At 43.1% G+C, this 25,776-nt stretch overlaps 1 protein-coding gene across 15 annotated transcripts in view; it reads left to right on the top strand.

Annotated features, from left to right (window-relative positions):
• Positions 1 to 25,776, top strand: part of SEC16B (SEC16 homolog B, endoplasmic reticulum export factor) — a 70,732-nt gene that overhangs the window by 5,238 nt on the left and 39,718 nt on the right. For 3 of the 15 annotated variants that reach the window (XM_070267754.1, XM_070267747.1, XM_001498322.6), the window contains exons 1-5: positions 19,475 to 19,693; positions 21,672 to 22,025; positions 23,590 to 23,702; positions 24,485 to 24,605; positions 25,361 to 25,469. In XM_070267754.1, coding sequence (XP_070123855.1) covers positions 21,730 to 22,025; positions 23,590 to 23,702; positions 24,485 to 24,605; positions 25,361 to 25,469 — 639 coding nt within the window. In that variant the 5' untranslated portion in view covers positions 19,475 to 19,693; positions 21,672 to 21,729. Of the gene's footprint in view, positions 1 to 19,474; positions 19,694 to 20,385; positions 20,741 to 21,671; positions 22,026 to 23,589; positions 23,703 to 24,477; positions 24,606 to 25,360; positions 25,470 to 25,776 lie in introns of those variants that run through there. The other 12 variants (XM_070267755.1, XM_070267748.1, XM_014739530.3 and 9 more) reach the window with 9 other exon arrangements.

Raw genomic sequence — 25,776 nt, 5'->3', positions numbered from 1 at the left:
TCCACTCCTTACCTCTGGTAACCACCAATCTGTTCTCTGTACCTGTGAGTTGTTTTTTTTTAGATTCCACATATAAATGAAATGATACAGTATTTGTATTTCCCTGTGTTACTTATTTCACTTAGCACAATGCACTCAAGGTCCTCCCATGTAGTGGCAAATGACAGGGTTTCCTTCTTTTTATGGTTGAATAATATTCCATTGTGTGTGTATCTATCACATTTTCTTTATCCATTCATCCGTCAGAGGATGCTTAGGTTGTTTTCATGTCTTGGCTATAGTAAATAATGCCACAGTGAACATGGGGGTGAAGATATCTTTTTGAGATAGTGATTTGGTTTTCTTTGAATAAATACTCAGAAGTGGAGTTGCTGCATCATATGGTAGTTCCCTTTTTTTTTTTTTTTTTTAAAGATTTTATTTTTTCCTTTTTCTCCCCAAAGCCCCCCGGTACATAGTTGTGTATTCTTCGTTGTGGGTTCTTCTAGTTGTGGCATGTGGGACGCTGCCTCAGCGTGGTCTGACGAGCAGTGCCATGTCCGCGCCCAGGATTCGAACCGACGAAACACTGGGCCGCCTGCAGCGGAGCGCGCGAACTTAACCACTCGGCCACGGGGCCAGCCCCTGGTAGTTCCATTTTTAATTTTTTGAAGAACCTCCATCATGTTTTCCATAGTGGCTGCACCAACTTACATTCCCACCAACAGTGCACGAGGTTCCCTTTTCTTCACATCCTCGCCAACACTTGTTATTTCTTGACTTTTTGATAATAGCCCTACTAACAGGTGTGAGGTGATATCTCCTTGTGGTTTTGATTTACATTTTCCTGATGATTAGTGATGTCGAGGACCTTTTCATGTAACTATTGGCCATCTCTATATCTTTGGAAAAATTCAGAAACTCTGCCTAGTTTTTAATCAGATTTTTTTTTCTATTGAGTTGCATGAGTTCTTTATATTTTTGGATATTAACCCCTTATCAGATATGTGATTTACAAATATTTTCTCCCATTGTGCAGGTTGTCTTTTCATTTTTTTGATGGTTTTCTTTGCTGTGCAGAAGCTTTTTAGTTTGATGTTGTATCACTTGTTTATTTTTGTTTTTGGTATCAATCCAAAAAAATCATTGTTAAGACCAATATCAAGGGGCTTACTTCCTATATTTTTTCCTAAGGGATTTATGGTTTCAGGTCTTATTTTTAAGTCTTTAATCCATTTTGAGTTGATTTTTGTGTATGGTGTAAGATAGTGGTCCAGTTTCTTTTGCATGTGGCTGTCCAGTTTTCCCAACACCATTTATTGAAGAGTGTGTCCTTTCCCCATTGTATATTCTTGGCTCCTTTGTCATAAATTAATTGACCACATATGTGTGAATTTATTTCTGGACTCTTATTCTGTTCCATTGATCTCTGTGTCTGTTTTTATGCCAATACCCTACTGTTTTGATTACTATAACTTTGTAATATAGTTTGAAATCAGGAAGTGTGATGCCTCCAGCTTTGTTTTTCTTTCTCAAGATTGCTTTGGCTATTTAGGATCTGTTGTGGTTCCATACAAATTTTAGGGTTATTTGTTCTATTTCTGTGAAAAATGCCATTGAAGTTTTGACAGGGATTGCGTTGAATCTATAGATTGCTTTGAGTAGTGTGGACATTTTAACAATATTAATTTTTCCAATCCATGAGCATGGAATATTTTTCCATTTATTTGTGTCTTCTTCCATTTCTTTCTTGAATGTCTTATAGTTTTCAGTATACAAATCTTTCATCTGAGGTCTCTTTTTAAAAGAAACTAATCTCAGTCATGAGGGTTCAACCCTCAGGGCCTAATCACCTCCGGAAGGTCCCACCTCCAAATACCATCAACTTGGGGATTAGGTTTCGACATAGGAATTTTGGAGTGACACAAACATTCAGTCTATAGCAACTTCCTTTTGCGCTCTAGGCTCCAACCGCACTGAACATAAACCCATTGACGATGTGATGAATGCACACGCCCTCCTTCACCCTGGAGCCCTTCTGTATCCCTCTCTCTGCCGGGAACATACAAATTCTCTCTTGCTCTCCTTCCCCTCCTTCCAGGCTGATGCTCTCGCACCCTTCAATTCTTACTTGAGATCTCTTTCTGCTGGGAAGGTTCTCTGACTAGGTCTGGCACCTTTGCTGTGTGTTTCATCTGTTTTTCACTGGCATCCTCTTCCAGCACTGATCATTGGAAATGCCCGTTACCTTGTTTGCATCTCTATTAGGCAGTTGGCTCCAAGGGGACAAGGAAGAAGCTCACCTTGGTCACTTAGTGTGGCCTGCATGTAACACCTAAAGCAATGCTTGGCACATAGTAGGCACCGATAGATACATGATGAGTGAAGTACTCGGTTTCTCACCCATTCCTGGGTTATTAAAGAGGAGCAGGGTCTTTTTGGGTTTCTTCTGCATAGTCCAGGGGCTTATAAGCTTTATTAGAGGAGCCATGGAGAGTCAGCTCATACAGGAGAAAACACTTTTATTATAATGAACAATGACAAAATTTGTCTAAAATATTATTTGTTGAATGAAGAAAATAATATTTTTCTCTCCAGGGGTAAGACAATATACCCCAGTCAGATTAGTTTAGTGACATCATTCATTCAATGAATGACATTTAGACCAGCACTAGGACGTGGTGTCATAGTGGCATAATGTCATGGGGCATACAAAATATTGCATCCTTAGTGAAATAGGAAATATTCTTGGGAAGCTTGTACGGAAACTATGTCACAGAAGCAATGTTGAGATATGTACTTACTCAGCATGCAGAGAATCTATAGCATTCATCTATGGGATGCTCCCAGAAAATGATGAACTTTGTCCATCTCCTTTGTGATGGCTGCAGATATTTGTGCTTAGAAAAGAAACTTCTCCATCATCTTGTTGTGCCCTTCAATGTCCTCCAGAAATTGAAATTTGAACTTTGTGTTTTTGGCTCCTATGGGAATGGCCCTGATGTGCTAAATTCAGCATTAGAATGGCACTCCTGGGGATCTTTGCTCTATCTGCAGTCACTTATTCCAGATTGAGAGAATAGGGCTGTGAGGGCCACTAAAATACGTGCATGCACTCATGCTGTGCACACACACGGGCTGTTTCTGTACATGGAACAGTGGGCAGAGAATCGGAGCAGCGAAGTGCTGTGCACCTTTATTGACTGACAAATGGGACAAGGGGAAAATACAGAAATTAATCTTTGAGTTCTTATTTTGTGATTCTCTCGCTCTCTTTATATATATCAGGTTGAATGAACCTATTTACACTGGCTGGTAGCTTTGAAGATTGTAATCGTTGTATTTGCATGGAACGGATTTTTAAATAATTGCATTTTTGTGTTAAATCTATCACCAGGCTATTACTAACCAGTGTCCTTTTCTGAAGAAAGCTTTGACTAGAAGTCCTGTGATTGCTTTTCCTCTGTTTGATCACTGATATTGACACTGTGTGAGCTTGGTGAAATCTCTTACCCTTTCTGGTCTCACTTCTAATTACTCCCCAAATGGACAAACTCTCTACTGATGACACTGGGTAGTGAAAATAATGAGCCAAGGATGGGCGTCTCTGGGGATGACAAGCTGTGAATGCAGTGGATTACTATTATTTTTTTAAATTAATTTTATTTTTATTTATTTTTTTATTGAGGTTATGATAGTTTACAACCTTGTGAAATTTCAGTTGTACACTATTATTTGTCAGTCGTGTCGTAGGTGCACCACTTCACCCTTTGTGCCCACCTCCTACCCCCCTTTCCCCTGATAACCACTAATCCGTTCTCTTTGTCCATGTATTTTCTTATCTTCCATATATGAGTGGAATCATACAAAGTTTGTCTTTCTCTATCTGGCTTATTTCACTTAACATAATACCTTCAAGGTTCATCCATGTTGTTGTTAATGGGACGAGTTTATCCTTTTTTATGGCTAGGTAGTATTCCATTGTATATATATATATATATACACACCATATCTTCTTTATCCAATCATCAGTTGATGGGCACTTAGGTTGCTTCCACATCTTGACTATTGTGAATAATGTTGCAGTGAACATAGGGGTGCATCAGTCTCTTTGAATTGCTGATTTCAAGTTCTTTGGATAGATACCCAGTAGTGGGATAGCTAGGTCGTATGGTATTTCTATTTTTAATTTTTTGATAAATCTCCATGCTGTTTTCCATAGTGGCTGCACCAGTTTGCATTCCCACCAGCAGTGTATGAGGGTTCCTTTTTCTCCACAACCTCTCCAACATTTGTTATTTTTTATCTGGGTTATTTTAGCCATTCTAACAGGTGTAAGGTGAAATCTTAGTGTAGTTTTGATTTGCATTTCCCTGATGATCAGTGATGATGAACATCTTTTCATGTGCCTGTTGGCCATCTGTATATCTTCTTTTTTTGTTTTTGTTTTTGTTTTTTTTTGGAGGAAGATTAGCCCTCAGCTAACTACTGCCAGTCCTCCTCTTTTTGCTGAGGAAGCCTGGCTCTGAGCTAACATCCGTGCCCATCTTCCTCTAGTTTATACGTGGGACGCCTACCACAGCATGGCTGCCAAGCAGTGCCATGTCCGCACCTGGGATCCGAACCAGCGAACCCCGGGCCACCGAGAAGCGGAACGTGCGAACTTAACCGCTGCGCCACCGGGCCGGCCCCCTGTATATCTTCTTTTTTTAAACTAAAAAAAATTTTTTCCTTTTTCTCCCCAAAGCCCCCCGGTGCATAGTTGCACATTTTTTAGTTGTAGGTCTTTCTAGTTGTGGCATGTGGGATGCCACCTCAGCCTCCCTTGATGAGCAGTGCCGTGTCCGTGCCCAGAATCCAAACTGGTGAAACCCTGGGCCACTGAAGCAGAGCGTGCAAACTTAACCACTCGGCCACAGGGCTGGCCCCTGTATATCTTCTTTGGAGAAATATCTGTTGATATCCCCTGCCCATTTTTTGATCAGCTTGTTTGATTTTTTGTTGTTGAGTTGTGTGAGTTCTTTATATATTAAGGTGATTAACCCTTTGTTGGATGTATGATTTGCAAATATTTTTTCCCAGTTGGTGGGTTGTGTTTTTGTTTCAATCCTGTTTTCCATTGCTTTGTAGAAGCTCTTTAGTCTGATGAAATCCTATTTGTTTATTCTTTCCATTGTTTCCCTTGTCTGAGAAGATATGGTGTCCGGAAAGATCCTTTTATGACTGATGTCAAAGAGTATACTGCCTATATTTTCTTCTAGAAGTCTTATGGTTTCAGGTCTTAACTTTAAGTCTTTGATCCATTTTGAGTTTATTCTTGTGAATGGTGTAAAAGAATGGTCTGTTTTCATTCTTTTGCATGTGGCTGTCCAGTTTTCCCAACACCGTTTGTTAAAGAGATTTTCCTTTCTTCATTGCATATTCTCAGCTCCTTTGTCGAAGATTAACTGCCAAGAGATGTGTGGTTTTATTTCTGGGCTTTCAGTTGGGTTCCATTGATCTTTGTGCCTGTTTTTGTACCAGTACCATGCTGTTTTGATTACTGTAGCTTTGTAGTAAATTTTGAAGTCAGGATTGTGATGCGTCTAGCTTTGTTCTTTTTTCTCAGGATTGCTTTAGCAATTCTGGGTCTTTTGTTGCCCCATATGAATTTTAGGATTCTTTGTTCTATTTCTGTGAAGAATGTCATTGGGATTTCGATTGGGATTGCAGTGAATCTGTAGATTGCTTTAGATAGTATGGACATTTTAACTATGTTTATTCTTCCAATCCGCGTGCACGGAATGTCTTTCCATCTCTTTATGTTGTCATCAATTTCTTTCAGAAAAATCTTGTAGTTTTCATTGCATAGGTCTTTTACTTCCTTGGTTAAATTTATTCCAAGATATTTTATTCTTTTTGTTGCAATTGTGAATGGGATTGTGTTCTTGGGTTCTCTTTCTGTTAGTTCATTATTAGAGTATAGAAATGCTACCAATTTATGTAAGTTGATTTTGTATCCTCCAAATTTGCTGTAATTGTTGATTACTTCTAGTAGCTTTCCAATGGATTTTTTAGGGTTTTCTATATATAAGATCATGTTGTCTGCAAACACTGAGAGTTTTACTTCTTCGTTGCCTATTTTGATTCCTTTTATTTCTTTTTCTTGTCTAATTGCTCTGGCCAAAACCTCCAGTACTGTGTTGAATAAGAGTGGGGAGAGTGGGCACCCTTGTCTTGTTCCTGTTCTCAGAGGGATGGCTTTCAGTTTTTCCCCATTGAGTATGATGTTGGCTGTGGGTTTGTCATATATGGCCTTTATTATGTTGAGGTACTTTCCTTTTATCCCCATTTTATTGAGAGTTTTAATCATAAGTAGATGTTGGTTCTTGTTGAATGCTTTCTCTGCATCTATTGAGATGATCATGTGGTTTTTGGTTTCTCATTTTGTTAATGAGGTGTATCACATTGATTGACTTGTGGATGTTGAACCATCCCTGTGTCCCTGGTATAAATTCCACTTGATCATGGTGTGTGATCTTTTTAATGTATTGCTGTATTCAGTATGCCAATATTTTGTTGAGGATTTTGGCATCCATGCTCATCAGTGATATTGGCCTGTAGTTTTCCTTCTTTTTGTTGTCCTTGTCTGGTTTTGGGATCATGGTGATGTTGGCCTCATAGAATGTGTTAGGGAGTGCTCCATCTTCCTCAATTTTCTGGAATAGTTTGAGAAGGATAGGTATTAAATCCTCTTTGAATGTTTGGCAAAATTCTCCAGAGAAGCTGTCTGGTCCTGGACTTTTATTTTTGGGGAGATTTTTGATTACTGTTTCAATCTCTTTACTTGTGATTGGTCTATTCAGATTCTCCATTTCTTCTTGATTCGATTTTTGGAGGTTGTAAGAGTAAGAATTTATCCGTTTCTTCTAGGTTGTCCAATTCATTGGCATATAGTTTTTCATAGTATTCTCTTATAATCTTTTGTATTTCTGTGGTATCAGTTGTAATTTCTCCTCTTTCATTTCTGATTTTATTTATTCAACTCTTCTCTCTTTTTTTCTTCATAAGCCTGGCTAAGGGTTTGTCAATTTTGTTTATTTTCTCGAAGAACCAGCTCTTTGTTTCATTGATCCTTTCTACTGCCTTTTTTGTTTCAATTTCGTTTATTTCTGCTCTAATTTTTATTATTTCCCTCCTTCTACTGACTTTGGGCTTTGTTTATTCTTGTTTTTCTAATTCTTTTAGGTGTAGTTTGAGATTGCTTATTTGGGATTTTTCTGGTTTATTGAGGTGAGCCTGTATTGCAATGAATTTCTCTCTTAGGACTGCTTTTGCTGTATCCCAAATGAGTTGGTATGTTGTGTTTCCATTTTCATTTGTCTCCAGATAATACTTGATTTCTTCTTTGATTTTTTCAATGATCCATTGGTTGTTCAGTAGCATGTTGTTTAATCTTCACATCTTTGCCCCTCTCCCAGCTTTATTCTTGTAATTGATTTCTAGTTTCATAGCATTATGGTCAGAAAAGATGCTTGATATTATTTCAGTCCTCGTAAATTTATTGAGGCTTGCTTTGTTTCCCAGCATATGGTCTATCCTTGAGAATGTTCCATGAACACTTGAGAAGAATGTATAACCTGCTATTTTTGGATGGAGTGTTCTGTATATATCTATTAAGTCCACCTGGTCTAGTTTTTCATTTAATTCTACAATTTCCTTGTTGACTTTCTATCTGGATGATCTATCCATTGGTGTTAGAGTGAGTGAGGTCCCCTCCTATTATTGTATTATTGTTGCTATCTCCTTCTAGTTTTGTTAATAGTTGCTTTACGTGCTTTGGTGCTCCTGTGTTGGGTGCGTATATATTTATAAGTGTTATGTCTTGTTGGTGGAGCGTCCCTTTTATCATTATATACTGCTCCTCTTTGTCTCTCTTTATCTGTTTTGGCTTGAAGTCTACTTTGTCTGATATAAGTATGGTGACATCTGCTTTCTTATGTTCACTATTAGCTTGGAGTATCGTCTTCCATCCCTTCACTCTGAGTCTGTGTTTGTCTTTGGGGCTGAAGTGTGTTTCCTGGAGTCAGCACATTGTTGGGTCTTGTTTTTCAATCCATCCTGCCACTCTGTGTCTTTTGATTGGAGAATTCAATCCATTTACATTTAGAGTTACTATTGAAATGTGAGGGCCTAATGCTTCCATTTTATTGCTCATTTTCCGGTTCTCCTGCATTTCCTTTGTTTATCGTCCCATGTATTTTGCACTACCAATTCAGTTAGGTAGTTTTCTATGTTGGTTTTCTTAGTTTCCTCCTTATTTGTAATTTGTGTCTCTGTTCTAATTATTTGTTTAGTGGTTACCATGTGGTTTGTATAAAACTTCTCCTAGATGAGACAGTCCATTTTCTGATAGCCTCTTATTTCCTTAGACTAAACTGGTTCCATCCATTTCCTCTTCCCCTTCTAAGTTGTTATCATCACATCTTTTTTTCTCCTTGTGTCCTGAATTTGTGGTTAAAATGACAAGATTATATTTATTCTTGGTGTTGCCCTTCCCTTTATCTTTAATGTTATACTTAAGCATTTGCTAACCTGTTCTGATGGAGAGCTGCAATTTTCTGATTTTGTCTTTCTACTTATGTCCTTGCTTAGGGTTTTGTAACCCCTTTCTTTTCTTTTCTTTTTTTTAGGTATTAGGGCCTTCCTGAGGATTTATTGTAGGGGGGTCTTATGGTGATGAACTCCCTTAACTTTTGTTTATCTGGGAAAGTTTTTATTTCTCCATCATGTTTGAAGGATATTTCCGCTGGATAGAGTATTCTTGGCTGAAAGATTTTGTCTTTCAGAATTTTGAGTATATTGTTCCACTCTCTCCTAGCCTGTAAGATTTCTGCTGCAAAATCTGCTGACAGCCTGATAGGGGTTCCTTTGTAGGTTATTTTCTTCTGTCTTTCTGCCCTTAATATTTTATCTTTGTTGTTGACTTTTGCCAACTTCACTGCTATATGCCTTTGGTCTTTTTATATATGGGTTGGTCTTTTTACATTGATAAAGTTTGGGGATGTATTGGTTTTTGTCACATGGATTTCCAGCTTCCTCCCCAGGTTTGGGAAGTTCTCAGCTGTCATTTCTTTGAATAAGCTTTCTGCTCCATTCTCCTTCTCTTCTCCCTCTGGGATATCAATAATCCTTATGTTGCATTTCCTAATTGAGTCAGATATTTCTCGGAGAGTTTTTTCATTTCTTTTAGTCTTAGTTCTCTCTCCTCCTCTATCTGAAGCATTTCTATATTCCTATCCTCCAGACTGCTAATTCTGTCCTCCATATTATCAGCCCTACTATTCATGGAGTCCATATTTTTCTTAGTCTCCTCTATTGTGTTTTTCATCTCTGAGATTTCTGATTGGTTCTTCTTTATAGTATTAACCTCTTTTGTGCTGTAGCTCCCGAACTCGTTGAGTTGTCTATCTGTATTCTCTTTTAACTCATTGAGTTTTTTTAATGATAGCTATTTGGAATTCTTTGTCATTTAGGTTATAGATTTCTGTGTCTTTGGGATTGTTTTCTGGGTAGTCGTCATTTTCTTTCTGTTCTGGAGATTTAATATATTTTTTCATACTGCTTGATGGTGTGGATTTGTGCCTCTGCATAGAGATAGAGTTTGGCTACTGCTTCCACTTGCTGCCAGTGGGGGGAGGGGGCAGGAGCTGTGTAATCTGCACCCCCCAGGATCCCTGTCAGCTGTTCCTGACTGAGCCTGGGACACTCCTTGGGATTTCAGTTGTCCGTTGGTGTCTCCTGTAAACTGTGGGCACAATCACATGGGGACTTTGGGGTGCTGCTGCCTGCTCCCACAGACCTGCCTAGACACACTCCCTCCTTAGGGACTGTAGCAGTGTTGTGGGCTTTCATGGCAGCCGGAAGCTTGTTTGCCCAGACTCACAGCTCTGCCGCCATCTGGTCCCTCTGGATCTCACTTGCCCCCTCTGGGCTGCAGCAGAGCTATGGGCATCTAATGTAGCCAGTGGTTAGCTTGCCCAGCTGTGCTTCATCTGCTCCTAGGTTGCCCAGCCTTTGTGCTTGGTGGGCGGGACCTCTCAATAGGGCCGAGCCAACACTCTCCCTGGGGCTGCTGTGAGATTGTGGATTTTCCCACTGGACCAAGAAGCAATCATGCTGGGGCTCCAGATTGTCACAGCCTGCTCATGTGGTCCCACTGGATCTCACTTGACCCCTCAGGGCTGCAGCGGAGCTATGGGTGGGTAACGCAGCTGGTGGGTAGCTAACCCAGCCCAGCCACTTCTGCTCCAGCCTTTGTGCCTAGTGGGCGGGGCCTCTCCACTAGGGCCAAGTGGAGACTCCCTGGGGCTGCTGTGGGACCGTAGATTTTCCCACTGGTCCACAGAGCAATCATGGTGGGCTTAGGGCTGTGGTGACCTGTTTCCACAGTCGTATAAATGTGCATGCCCACCCTTGGGGCCATGGCAGTGCTATGAGCATGTCAACTGGGAGAGAGTCACTCACAGGTACTAGGCTGTCTGGGGGCCCCAGAGTTCTCACTTATCTCCACCTCCTCCCTGGGGTAGTCCATCTATCTTCTGACGTAGAGCAGCATGGGTCTCTCTGGCAGCCTGAGGTGCTGTGTGAGTATCCTCTGTTGATCAACGAATGTCCATTTAGCTGTAGTTCGAAGGGGGAGAGTCAAAGAAAACTGCTCACTGTGCCATGTTGCTGATGTCACTCCTCAAGCCACAATGGATTATTTTGATGTGAGAGAGGGCAGAATAAAAATAAAAACAATCACCTCATTTTAGATTCTATGCCAATGATAAAAAAACCCAGCTGAGATAAAAATTAAATATCAATTGCTATGATAAAAGCTAAGTAAGAACAGATCCCCTGAATAGCCCAGAAAGTGCTTCTTCTGCTCTGCTCTTTCCAACAACAAAGTTGACAACACCATTTGCTGAATGCTTACTGTGTGTGGGCACTGTGCTAAGTGCTTTTCCTTGACCATGCATTCATCTCTTCATCGAATGTTAAGTGAGCAGCTACCACATGCCATGAATAATACATTATCTCATTTATCCTACAACAACCTTGTGATGATATCTATTGTTATACAGTCATTTAATAAATGAGAACCCTCGGCCTGAGAGGTTTAGCACCTTGCCTGAGGACTCACAGCTGGTCAGTGGAGGGACTGGGAGTCACTCCAATTCTGACTGCAAAGCCTGCCTCTTCACCACTATCTGCTACCAGACCCTGAGCTTTGGGTACATTCAGCTTGTCACACCTTTAACGAAATGTAAGGAGCCTGGAAGAGGGAAAGGCAAAGATTGATTGAAAACCCACTCCTCTATTTAACAGACACTTTGGTGTTTTTCCATATAGCATTTCTTTTCATCTATGCTGCAGCCTGCGAGGTATTTTTAGACTCATTTTAAAGATGAAGAGACTGGGGCTCATAGAGATTGTCATTTTTTTCCCCCAAGTCTCATGGCTGGGAAATGACACAGTTAAAACTGAATCCAGGTTTAAATTCCTATTTCTTTTTCCCTGGGCCTTTGCTGCCACGCAAAATGATTGCGGGAAGGAAATTTTATAAGGAAACCTACTAGGATTGGGATGATGGAACCTGGAAAGGAGCAGGCTGCTGAGGGGCACGATGACTGTTTTCCCCTATTCAAGAGTTCAAATGAGAGTTTGTCACCCATGTGTTATACAGCAGGAAGAGCATCTTGATGCTAAAATATTGGGGTGTGTTTCTGTAAGGAGCCTGAAGACCTCTCTTCACTGGAGAATAAACACTCCCTGCCCAGGTGAACCGAGAAAGTCCCTGGACTCCTGGGTCCCCCAGACTGTCTTGTATAATAGAAGATTTTCATACAGCCTTAGAGAGCTTGTAGTGCTGGGTCTGTAAATGAAAGAGCTGTATGTGCCCGAGGGCCTTGGCCCCTGGCGTGGACACTGCCTCACCTGCAGGGATGGCCTTTTTCCAGCTCATCAGTTATGTGTCTGAATGTCTGCTCCTGTTCAGAATGGGTTCTCAAACATTTCCACCAGATGGCAGGCAGCGACTTCTGGGAGTGCAGGCTGTGTGTAGGTGAAGGCGTGCTCTGTCCCATTGAAAGCATGAAATTTCTTTGAAGTCTCATTCTTCACTGTAGAAATTAATACAAATTTGAATTTTATTCCATAATAGTCAATAATACAGCATTTGTTTAAAATTAAAATACATTTTAAAATTGCTTATATAATAAAATTAATGCTTATCCTGTGGCATCCTGCATTGTCCTTGGGGCTACAAGTACTCCTGTGTGAGAAGCACTGGGCTATATTTTCTTGAAGTTTCTAATTCTGATGTTCTTAACTTAACCCATTCCTTTTTCCTATGTAATCATGTGATATAGTTTCTCTATTTTCTCCTGATCTCATGGCTCAGTGGGGCACTGAATTAACAGTTAAGGAGGAGCTGTGGATTTCACAGCAGCAATGGATCATCAATCCCTTTCTGATGTCTTCTGCAGAAAACTTCCTAGACGCTTTACAGTATTTCCAGGGAAATGATAACAGTTACCATTTATTGAGCATTTGCTAAATACCAAGTACTTTGCAGGTTTTTTTTTTTCATTTTATTTTTGGTGAGGAAGATTAGCCCTGAGCTAACATCTGTGCGAATCTTCCTTTATTTTGTATGTGGGACGGCTGCCACAGCATAGCTTGATAAGCCGTGTGTAGGTCTGCACCAGGGATCTGAACCTGCGAACCCCCTGGCCACCAAAGAAGAGCTCAAGAACGTACCCACTTCGCCAGCAGGCAGGCCCCCTTTGTAGGTTTTTAATCTAATTTTACCCTTGTAATGACTCTGTGAGGTGGATTGCATCATTATTCCCATCTTATAGACGAAGTAAAGGAGATACAGGATAACTTGCCAACGTTCACACGGCCAGCAGATGGTGGAGCTGAGAGGCACATCCACGCAGCCTTATTCTGGGGCCACCAAGGTCTACCACACCTCTGGGGAATTTATGTCCCGTTGGCCCCGGGGGCTCAGAGAACACTCAGAGCATGCTACAGCCCTTTATTTCATTTAGGAGGTGTGTGAATCACCAATGTCTGCGCATGTGGGGTCAGAAGTCACAGCAGCATCCATCTGCCACCCCACTTATTCTGGGTTCAGGGGCGTCAATAAAATGGGAGGGGGGAAGAGAGGTGAAGTTGGGGCGGCCTCTGCCAGCCCAGGGCTGAGAAAGAAGGATGGAGGTTTTCTTCCTCTTGACGGAATGCGCTACTTCTCCAGCTCTCGGCAGCAGAGGTGGAGGCAGGGGGCAGGTTTGCAGGCAGCCAGGTAGGTGACATTTAAAGGAGCCCTTTTGTTGGGGCTCATTCACAGGGTTCCTTGAGCCTGTAGGAAACCTGCATTGTGCCCAAACTTTCACATCTAAGACTGAGGGAAGAGCAACAGTTCCAGGATTGGCACTGGTAGCTTATGGCGCCTGTGCCAGGCTAATTGTCTCTGGCCCTCAGACCATGTTTTCCTGGCGCAGTCCTTCCTGATAAATGGAATACTGACTGGCGCCTGCTGCTCTGCATCTGGCATGCCACGCAGCTCACCAGAAGGAAGAGGTCAAAGCCTTGGCACCCATCACTGGCCAAGGCCACGAGCTCCATAGCTGTAAAGCTGGCTCCAAGTGGTGGCTTTCCTGGAGTCATGAGGCTGCTCTGCACCACACCTTCACCCCCTGACTCATTCTGGGAGTCAGGTATGAGACACTTGCTGACTGAAAAGAGCCTCAATGTATCAGATGTTGTGGGAAATGCAGATGTGGACATTAGCCAGTCACTCCCAATTTGACTGAGGTTTTGTTTTGCTTTTTCAGTTGTGGTTTCATGTTTTTCTTTCACTGTCCTATTGGAGTGTCTCAAGTATCGGTAGGGACCTCAGTTTAACCAGGTATGCAGATAACTTGCATCTGTTTTTGTCTCATTTGTGTCCCAGATGGCATCTCTTTAACCATTCTCTGGTCAGTCCCCTTAACTCACTGCCTCAACTTTCTCTTTTACTTTCTCTAGAAACTGCCTGTCAGAGTCTAATTCTGTACTTAGGATAACGAGAAGGAAAACTGCTGCATGCCATCATACAGCCAGGCTGTTGCAGCTATACATTCTAGCTGTCTATTGATTCAAAGATGAAATCTGTGAGCTCTTGTCATTTGTCAGGCCCTGTGCTGGGCACTGAGGGTGTAGCAGAGAGCAAAGCACAGACGGTCAGTGTCTCCGTGGAGCTTCAAGTCTGTTAGGTGAGCACTAACGCTGCATCTCCAGCCTGCTGGTTACTCTGAGCACGTGTTCCTAGTTAAAGCACACCTCCGTCTTCCACACCGGCCAGTCCAAGTCTTCACAATGTTTCTCGAGGCTCTTGCCAAATGCTCACCCTGATCTCTAGCCAGTAGAGCTCGGCAGTCTGCTCCACAGAGAGTTCTCCGTATCCGGTCCCTTTACGTGCAAATCTATGGGCCTCCATCTATGCCCACCTTCACCTCCCTTCATTATCCCTTTCTCTGAGGAAGAGGTGCCCTTCCTCTCACCTGGGCTTAATTTTTGCTCCTATACTCTGGATCCCATGTGACCAGCCTCTTTTGAGATTTATTCTTTTAGTAATGATGTTTCTTTTCTGTATCTCCATATGAATCAGCATGTAACTCTCTTTTGTCTTTTCCGTCCTAAACCCATTCTTCAAACCTGGCTGCCTCAGTCTTCCCAGCTATTGCCCCCTTTTCTTCACACTCAGGCTTCTAGAAAGATGAATTTTACTTGGAGCCCCCATTTCCTGACTTTCCATTCTCTGTGTAAGTGATTTCTGTGTCTAATTCCTCACTCCTTTGACCTTAATTCTACTGAAATTGTTCATAATATGATCATCAAACCTTCTAATTGTTGAATCCAGTGAGGAAGAGAATGCTTTTGCTTATTGCCTTTCTCAATATTTCTCCTAAGTTTGGCGTTGTTGACCACTCTCACTTTTTTTTTTTTTTTAAAGATTTTATTTTACTTTTAAATTTTACTCCCCAAAGCCCCCTGGTACATAGTTGTATATATTTTAGTTGTGGGTCCTTCTAGTTGTGGCATGTGGGACGCCACCTCAACGTGGCCTGACAAGCAGTGCCATGTCCGTGCCCAAGATCTGAACCAGTGAAACCCTGGGCTGCTGAAGCGGAGCGTGCGAGCTTAACCACTTGGCCACGGGGCCGGCCCCCACTCTCACATTTTTGAAGCCACTACCTCTCTTGGCTCTGGGAACACCATCCTCTCCTGGCTGTCTGCTTACCTTTCTGGCATCTGCTTATTGTCTTTCCTAGGCTCCTCTTTCTGTGTTCAGCTCTTAAACGTTGGTGTTCCTCAGAGCTCTTTCCTAGGACCTGTCTTCGAATTCTAAGCTTTTCTTAGGCAATACCATCTATGCCTGCGGCTTCATCACATCTCTCTCCTCAGACCTTTCTTGAGCTCTACACTCTTACAGCCAACTACTTATCGACCATCCTTACCTTTGTCAACACACAGAGACCCCTCACAATTAGCATGTCCAAAACTGGAGCCATCTTTTTCCCTACCAAAGCGGTTCTTCTTCCAAGAGGATTATCCAAAAAAAGGCAGCGTGGTCCCCTCTTTACAGCCTGAAAATGGAGCTGGACTTCACTTCTCCTTCACCTTCATTTTCTACGTTCAACAGAGTGTGGTTTCATGTTGATTCTATTTTATAAACATATAATATGTGTATACGTATATATTTCTCCCTCCCCTCTCCTGCAGCCTTTCTGCAGCTGCCCTAGTTCAGGTGTTCCTCTGTCAGGAATAACCTTGAACAGCACACCTCCCGGTTTCTACTCTCGTGCCTTCTCTTGTGCATCCTTCCTTTAGAAAAATCAGTGATATATCCATAGAGTAGTGATTGCATTGCATAAGGATTGCATATTTGAGTGTCTGCTGCTCCACTGGACTGAATGATTCTTTGGGACAGAGATTGTATGTTATTTATCTTTGTATCATCAATGCATGTGACAATGCTGGGCATAGAGTGGCTGCTCCATAAACATTTGTTTAGTGCATGATTTCCAGAATCTTCTTTCTAGAAGAGCAGTGTGAGCACAGTTAACTAATCTCGAACTCTTTAGGGAGTCGTTGCCCCATTTTAGCAACTTGGGTGCGTAATTACTTAATGATGTGACAGTACCACATTTGGATATAGTATTGATTAAAAATAATGTTGATTTTTGTCTTTCAAAATGATACATGCTTATTGTAGAAAATTAAGTTAGAAAATACGGACAAGCAAGAAGAGAGAAACAAAATCATCCACAATGCCATCACCCAGACTGGAGTAATTGCTGTTAACCTGCTGACAGAGAGCCTCTTGGTTTGTTTTCTAAATTTTTACTTTCAGTAGAGGAATGAGATCAAGTCTGAGGGATGTCTCAACTGCTGAGCTGTCCCTTGCAAGTGTAACTAGTCATTAAGTCATAGTGCTCAGGATTCATGGCAAAGCTGACCTGGATCTAGGTAGGTGATCACATCCAGCAGTGTTGACCTGGTGGGTAGGGATTAGCAGCATCATTAGTAGTGATGGTAATTTTGTTAGATGTCAAACTAGGGTAGGTACTCTTGTTTGATGCAAGATCTTCTCAGTGGTTTGGCATTTGGAAAGGGGAGCAGGGTCTGGGAAAGGAAATTCAGCAAGGGGCCAGGGCTCCAATTCTGGTGACTAGTTGGGATGCAAAGCAGGAGTCAGGCATGAGGACAGGACACTCAGGGGAGGGATCCCATAAAGACTATAGCTGTTCTGGCACCAGGGAGGGAACTGCAACCAGGACTTGGGGTGGCAAAACTGATTGTAGCCTATCTCTTGGTGGAGAGGAGCTGCTCATGTACTGTCAAGCTGGATACATTTGATTGGAAATCAGGAGGAATTGAGCTCCCAAGTTGAAAGACTTAGTAACTGTAGATATGTGGGACTGGGGAAAGCAGGGACTGATAAATAAATCCCAAGCCTTTTGGAGTGATAAGATCCCACTACAACCTATTTCATTCCATGACCCATATAACTGTTGAATGCCATATGTCTATATAAAATAATTAAAGCTAATTAAAATTAATTTTGGTTAGTGAATGTTTGAAGAGTTTCATAATAACTCTTGAGATAATTAGAGATGCTTTGGGATGTCACAAAAGGAGCATTTGGAATAACTGGGCTAGATGTTTCAACTAGAGATGTGCAATGAAGGCTAGTCACAGAATGACAATTCTGTAGTTGAAAGAACACTGAATTAGGTACCAGGAGTTTGGGGTTATAAGCAGGATGCTGGTAAACTGGCTTTCTGAAAACAACAACCTTGCTTTGTAGCATTTGCCAATTTCTGTGTAAATATTCCCATATGGTGGATTTCAAATTACCAATGTTTTAACTATCGGTACACACGATTCCTGAATATTTAATAATCAGCTCTTGTAATTCTGGTGCGAGCTAACTCCAGCACACCAATATAATGCTGCCTGAGCTTCTAGTTAGCTTTGTGATCTTGGGTAAATCACTTCACTTCTCTGGATATTAGTTTTATTATCAATAAAGTGAAGTTGCTAAAATAACCTCTAAGGTGCCCTCCAAAGTTAACATTCTGGTAATGTAGCTGGTGTTATAGGGGCAGGACTAACATCACCTTATAAGTCAAAAGGGTTACAGCAGACTCTCATGAATGTTGTTGTGACATATCAGAGCACATAATTTGATATCTGAGTTTGTGTCATAATCAATCAAGTTTTGATTTCTGTTTTTTTTTTTTTGAGGAAGATTAGCGCTGAGCTAACTACTGCCAGTCCTCTGCTTTTTTTGCTGAGGAAGCCTGGCCCTGAGTTAACATCCGTGCCCATCTTCCTCTACTTTATATGTGGGACGCCTACCACAGCATGGCGTGCCAAGCAGTGCCATGTCCGCACCCGGGATCCGAACTGGCGAACCCCAGGCTGCCAAGAAGCAGAATGTGTGAACTTAACCGCTGCGCCACTGGGCTGGCCCCCTGATTTCTGTTTTTAAGGTGTGTGCCCTTCTCCAGTTATCTCTTCCCAGGAGGATTAAAAGTGGCAGTGTAGCCATTAATGAGACAAGTTTCACAGCCTACCAGTGGGGTAAGAAATCCTTAGCCACAGTCAGAGAATTCTGCACTCAGTTGTCAGGTCCTAGGAGTCAGTTGAGGATCTGAGACAAAATCATATAGTTTAGGTTCATTACATGATCTGACCACGAGACCAACCATGTGGTCTTCCCTGGACTAGTAACAACATGAGAAGTGAATTTGCTCCGAGCTTTTTTTTTTTGCTAAGAAAGATTAGCCCTGAGCTAACATCTGTTGCCAATCTTCCTCTTTTTTTGCTTGAGGAAGATTAGCCCTGAGCTAACATCTGTGCCAATCTTCCTCTACGTTATATGTGGGTCACCACCACAGCATGGTTGATGAGTAGCATAGGTCTGTGCCTGGGATCCAAACCTGTGACCCCGGGCAGCCAAAGCAGAGTGCACGAACTTAACCACTATGCCACCAGGCCAGCCACTGCTCGAAGCTTTTTTGAGGGCAAGGACTGTGTCTTATGTATTTATGTGTGTCAAATCATGACACACAGTAGGGACTCAGTAAGTGTTTGTTGAAAAAAAGAATAGACTATTTTGGCCTTTTTAGAGCAAATTCTAAATTTTGTTTATTTTTTTCCCAGCTTTATTGAGATGTAATTGACATATAACACTGTGTAAGTTAAAGGTGTAATAACATGATGATTTGCTGAATTTTAAATAGTAACTCAAAAGTAGACACGAGTTTCTCTGTGTTTACCTTAATAATGATGAAAAAATGCATTTTTTGAACATGAAAAGTATTTTCTTGTTGTGAGAGAAAACTTTTCAGTGCCTTCAGTTCAATATTGGGCTTTGGAATTTGCCTTCCATCTGGATAACACAGTTGATATACAACCAGAACCCAGTGGATAGAAACATGGATGAAAAAATCCCAAACCAGACAAAGCGGGTATTTATTCCCCACCTGTGAGTACCCCTGCCTCACTCAGTGGAATAGCTTATCTCTTTTGAAAGGAAAAGATACTACTTATGTATAGAGCATACATATTTATATATCAGGTGCCATTTTACCAACATTTAATCCTCATACTGACCTTGATACGCTAAGCATTGTTATTCTCCTTTCAGAGAAGAAGAAATTGAGACTCAGAGAGGTTAAGTAAGAGAGCCAGCCAGTGGGAGAGCCATGAGTCAACAGCCCAAAGATGGTTCCCCTCTCACCAGGCCAGGCTGCCTCAGGGCTTTCTGGATGTCCTCTCCTCATGTCCCTGTTCCTTGTTTGTGTGGGGTTTGGATCCTTTCTCATGTGAGTATGTCTGGTTCAGCCCTCGACCAGGCAAACAGAAACACGAGTCTCCGACAGTGTTCTGAGCAAATATGTCAAGTCACGTCAGTTCCAGACTGAGGTAACTGAGCTGTACTTTGCCCTAGTGAATCAGCTCCCTGGAGGCCGGGCGGTTGCAAAGGTAACTGCCAGGCTGTAGATCTGAGGGCCAGGTAAGTCTTGGTAGATGTGGCACTCGGACTTTGACAGTCTCCAAGAGGAGAGGAGACACTCTTGGGCCAGGTTCCGGAGCTGTGCCGAAGGAAGGTGGGGAGCCGTCAGAGCAGGTGTGTGGGAGCGCTGGTTCCGTTGTTTTCTTTCTTTTAGCTGTGCTTGCTGTGCTGTAGATTAGGAAAGGCGATATTACTCTTCCTGGGACCAGGGAAGGTCATTTACGTGAATGCACGTGTGAGACTTCTCAACGTAGACGTAGTTCCTTCATTTTGAGAGTCTGTGGTGCTTTTCTCTTGGTGTCTTTAATTATAATCCGAGGTCTAACCTACTGGAGTTGAAACATCTTGGCAACAAGATGATGTGATTCTGGTGGAGAGATCCGGTATTGTGCCTTTGCAGTCGGGGAAGGCTGGCTGATGAAAATACGTGGGGACAAGGTGAAAGAGGCTTCCTTCTTGTTAAGATTACTTGCGTCCAAACGGTGCCGAGTTCCGTGGGCCTCCAGGGAAGAACTACTCACCCTTTTCCTGTGTCTGGGGCATTTGGCCTTTGCTGGGGTTTACTGGAAAAAGCTTTTTTGCACCTGGTTTTTTCAAGGAAGTGGGCTGACACGGAAGGAAAGTGCCAGCTCCCTGAACCGTGATTGATGTTGAAGTGGAAGTCACTTCTGCGCCTTGCTCTTCTGGCATGTTCTGCTTACAGCTCTTGGCTCAAAGCTGTGGACCCCGGCTCCATGGCATTCAAGCAGAGTGACGTTTTGATTTCGACACACACCCTTTGACCTTTTGTTCCAACAAGAATTTTTATATTAGTCTGGGAGTTTCAGGAGCGGGAGCAAGTTAACTGGATTCAAGGAGAATCTTGCAACCGAAAACAGTCCCAGGGAGAAAAAACGCGGGGTCTGACTGAGCTAACGTGTGTTCTTGACACAGGAGGATCCCCGAGCCGGGGTGGGGTCTGTGTGCTTGCCTTTTGGGAGCAGCTGGAGGCAGGCGCTCCTCTTGATGTGGGCAGACGAGCTCGGAAGGCAATCCATGCTCTGGCGCTATGTCCCATTTTGGAGGATAAGTGGAGAATATTAGTTTGATTTGGGGAGAATTCCAGGGTTTAAAAATCTCCAGCCAGGAAGATGACTGAGACGTGACTCTCTGGTTTTTCATGTAAGCAATCCCAAACCTAGAGGGGCAGGCGTGCCCACATCGTAGGGCCTAGTTTTTCTAAGAGGTTAATTTAAGGATTTAGAAACGAGGTCTCCGAGGTCAATTTAAGTTTCTTTTTGTTTAAAATGTCTTTAGCCACTCACACTACCCTGTCTTTATCTCTGATAACACCACTATTTATTGAATGATTACTGTTTACCAGGCAGTGTTTTGGGCAATTTTCATATATCTCCTTTTTTTTTGGTGAGAAAGATTGGTACTGAGATAATATCTGTGCCGATTTTCCTCTATTTTGTATGTGGGATGCCTGTCACAGCATGGCTGGATGAGCGGTGGGTAGGGCCATGCCTAGGATCCAAACTTGCGAACCCTGGGCCACCAAAGCGGAGTGTGCGAACTTAACCACCACGCCAGCAGGCTAGCCCCTCCTACCTTATCTCTTGATGGAGGCTTGAAAAAATTAATTTTCTAGTAAGTGGCAGAGTTAGGATTTGAACTCTGGTCTTTGAAGGATCTGAACTCTTTCCAAGGCCCACTCTATTTCTCTGATAGCATGGGGCCTCCCTGGGAAGTGTTGAATAAATATTTGCTGGTGGAGTAAATGAACAAACGCTTATTTAACTGGAATGCTTTGACGGTGTTTTGGAGTTTCTCTTCTCTGTCTCCCACGCCTCCCACATCCATTATTGCTCCAAATAGACTTTAACATCTTTTAAGCCACATCAACGTAATCGTCTAGCCTGTTAATTATTTCATGTATCTGCCTGAGATTTTTTTCCCAGATATCTCTGTATCAGTGCCCATGTGGTTTGTTTTAGATAGAAGATTTTGAGGCTCACAGGTGCTTTTTTCATCAAACCTAATCAACCATCACATTTGGATATAGGCCTAAAATGATGATAATTTTTTTGTCTTTTTGTTTTGTCTACAGGAAGATAAAATAACTATACGACTGACTCAAAACACGAGAGAAATTCTGAGAGTCAAGGATGGAACCTTGGGTCCCCCAGTGGCCACCTCGGCCCCGGGGGTGGCCCACAGCACCGTCAAAGGATCCAGACCGAGGGCTTTGGAGAGATGGATATCATCGGCCTGTTCCTCGCTCTTGGCACGATGGAGAGAGGTTCCAGCAATGGCAAGACATCCGCCAGAGCCCCCAGCCACAGCAGGACCCCAGGGCAGACCACCAGCAGCCTCCTTATGCATCCAGGCCTGGCGAGTGGCGTCAGCCTGGGTCTGGGGTTGACTATTATGAAGGTTATTATCCCAGTCAGGTGTATTCAAGGTACGGTTTTAGAGCTTGGAATTGACCCAACTCTCCTAAACGCTTATGAACAGATTGTTCTTTTCATTCTTCCTTTTCCTTTTATTTCTCCTCTTTTTCTTCTTTTTCCTTCTCTACCCTCCGACTTTGACTTAGCTAAACCCTTTCCCCTCCCAAATTGGATTTTGGCGACTGAAGATAGTATTTCCCTCCTCTGTATCCCCTAGTGGGGCTTCTTAAGGAAGCCATCATAATGTGATTGGGTGTTGGGGGCTGGGGAGAGGGTAAGAACAGTGAAATTCAAGATGGCACAGGGGTCCCTCTTACTCTGGGATTGCAAAAGGCAATGTTTGTAGACTATGGAAAAGCCTTTCCTCCTAAACAGAGTTTTGTGCCATCTTTGGATGACTCTGACCCAGGGGGAGCGTGACACCACCAGCACCACGAAGAGCTGTGGTGCCTGGGACAGTACCTAGAGTGATGGGCAAACAGAACAACAAGCGTGGAATGAAGGAAAGGGAACTTAGAAAAAATCAGCCTCTGAGAAAGCAGATAGAAGCGTGCAGCCTTCAAGTTCAGAATGAAGAGGTCTCGGTGAGGTTGTTCTGGGAGAATCTGGAATTTCTGCTCCTAATTCTGACTGATAGCACTGGACTTAATATTTTATGGAATATTGTAAGCCATCTATGTTATACTTAAGCTTTTGAGGTGGGGTGATACTTACCTGCCTACAGATTTAGGGTTCAAATTATGACAATTATTGTAAAGAATTTTGCCCCTATGAAATACTAAAGAATTATTAATTGGTGTAAACACTAACAACAGGATGTTCCTTTCCCCAATCTTTCTGTATTGTTGAGTTCTCGAAGGAAGATAGGTTAAACTCAGAGGTGTTAAAAGCAATCAGATTTAAGGTAGTCCAACTTAACTTTTTCATCTCTTTCCATCTGCGATATGCATGGGAATTACGATGGCATATTGAGCACTTATATCGTCATCCCAGGAAGGGGTTTTCTAAGATAATATCAGGGCAGTGTTTTCTAAGATAACATTGGATGTGTGTATTTGAGGAGAAAGCGGGATCATGGGGAAGGAGAATGAGACACTCGGCTACGGTTTTGCTATAAAAATTCCAGCCTTGTTCTGAAACAGAGGTCCTACTCCTGCTCTGGTTCTGAATTTTGTGTTTATAGGATCTAGAATTAACTGTGGTTTTAAAGCAGATTTTTTTTTTTTATTTAAAGACTTTATTTTTTTTCCTTTCTCTCCCGAAAGCCCCCCGGTACATAGTTGTATATTCTTAGTTGTGGGTCCTTCTAGTTGTGGCATGTGGGACGCCGCCTTAGCGTGGCTTGACGAGCAGCGCCATGTCCGTGCCCAGGATTCGAACTGACAAAACACTGGGCCACCTGCAGCAGAGCGTGTGGACTTAGCCACTTGGCCACGGAGCCGGCCCCTTAAAGCAGATTTTTGAGTGGGGTAGTAATTCTGTCCTCTAAAATTGTTTAGTTTGTCAAGTCCTCCAATGGTTTCTCTCTTTACCACACTCATCCTTGAATGACCAGCCTTCTTTGTGCTATTTTAGGCCAGGCATCGAGGATCCATATCAGAGCTATCATTCTCCAACCCCAAGGGAAGAATATGCTTATGCAAGTTATTATTACCATGGATATCCACGGCAGCTACAGGAAGAAAGAGGTATGGAATAATCGCCAAGAAGCCTTTGGGATGGTGCGGCTGGTCTGATAGGCAGGGCAGAGGCCAGAGGAGCCGTACTCAGAGCCTCTGCTTGGGCATCCTGCTCGGCTGATGTACAGCTCCTGCCCCCAGCTGCTTCTTTCTTGGCCAGACCAGGCCATGACAAAGACACTGCTGCTAGATGTCCTGAGGAGAAGAGATAGAAAGGAGTCATTTTTGTTTGTACATGTAGATGGTAGTACTGAAACTATCATTATGTTACTAGTATTGTGGATAGTTTGTACTTCATCCACATCTTTTGTTCTGCTCCTGATTATAGCCAAGATTATAGTCTCTGACCAAGTAACAGTGAAGTCAGTTCTTAACGGTGATGTCATCCAGTGTGTGGCTGAGCTGTAATGAGTCTGACCATTATTTACCTTGAGGGTGGCAGAAATGCACCAATAGAAATTTATACCCTACACCAAGAGTAAGGCTTTAGGTATGTGCTAATGGCAGCTTCTGACCTGCTGGCAAAGCGAAATCTGTTTCAACATAGAAAACACAAATAGACACACACACACGATTCCCACCGTTGTACAGTTGTACAAAGCCATGCTATTGGTTCAGAGAGAACTGAGGGGCATTTATGGACTTTCATTGGTAGCTCTCACTTGTCAATTTTATTCCATTTGGCAAATACGTTTTTATACCAATAACAGCCTCACAGCTTGCTAGTGTCTTTCTGAACTTCTAGGAAGAGGAAGTGACCTGTCTTTATTTTGTTTTCTCTGAGGGTGCAGTGCCAAGGCAAGGGAGTCCTTATATCTGGCATGAGGATTATCAAGATCAAAAGTACCTCAATGAACATCATCATGAAACCCAGAATAATCTGTTTGGAACAAACAGTGAGACCCGGTTCCAGTAAGTGTGAAAGGAGAGGCTAGTTCAACACGATTCAGCCAAACTCAGACTATGTTAGGCAAATCTATGGCATCTGGTGCTGGTCCCTCATCTCTGGATGCCTTGTTGCTTTTGTTCTGGCCACAGGGACATGGGAATAGCCTAGGATGGCCTGGGACTCTTAAGAGGGACCCTGGGAGGAGAGATGCTTAACTCTGAGAGGAAGTTCCCACACCTGGGCTAGTCCGAGTCCTGGGAGGTTACTTGAGGTCCATCCTAACGGAGGGCCTTAATTTACGTTGGCCTCAGAACAGATGTGGCCTTGCAAACGTCCTCATGATTGGGTCCTGCCTGGGGCTGGGGTGATTCTCCTCTGCCCACTCCTGTGCCCCGAGAGTGGGATGAGGCGAGCAGGGAAGTGTCTTTTGCGCAAGTACCTGTCCTGGTGCCCTTAGGCCTGGTGACTTTACCCTGCTTGGAACTCACCTACCCAGCTCCTCCCATAAAAGCCATTCCTGGCTGTCGGGCTGCAGAGGCCAACCCTTCTCTACGGGGTTTGGGGCCGCTTCTAGCAACTGCAGTATTGAACCCAGGAGCTCCTGTTTTTCTGGTGTTGATAGATTGAGGAGCTGAACAGCAGGACAGTGCTTTTTGCTGTGGCACACAGGCTGACCTGACACCTGCCGGTGCAGAAGAACAGCCTCCAGCAGAGAGCAGCTCAGCCTTGCTGGCTTGCCCAGGACCCCCTCTCATCTGCTCCTGTCATTTTGCTGCAGATCTCAGAGTCGGAACCCTTATAAAGACAGTCCTGCTTCTAACTCTGGACAGGAGAGGCCTGGGGACCTGCTTCCAGAAAGTCTGCTAACTGGGGCCCAGAAGAATAAGGTAACCTGAAGTGACATGGGGGTTGGTGGCCTGTGACAGTGCATCAAAACTGACATCGTCAGTGGTGGGAGGGCAGGGCCCTTGGGGATGGGGGTCTCTAGCGGCCATCAGTCTGAGAGGTCCCATTCCTCCTCTCTCGGCAGAGCCTCAACTCCCACCTCCTCCTTTCCCTGCGTTCTTGTCTCAGTATTGTGGGTCTGGGGCCCTGATCTGACCTTTTTGCACTTATGTCAAGTTGGCTGGATCAGGAAATGTCACCCAAGTCACTCCAAGGTGCTGGGAAAGAGGAGAAGAGGCTGCCACCAAT

The sequence above is a fragment of the Equus caballus genome, chromosome 5 (assembly GCF_041296265.1).
Source record: "Equus caballus isolate H_3958 breed thoroughbred chromosome 5, TB-T2T, whole genome shotgun sequence".
Lineage (NCBI taxonomy): Eukaryota > Metazoa > Chordata > Mammalia > Perissodactyla > Equidae > Equus > Equus caballus.
Note: the sequence above shows the minus strand (reverse complement) of the source record. Positions and strands in the feature narration are given on the sequence as shown.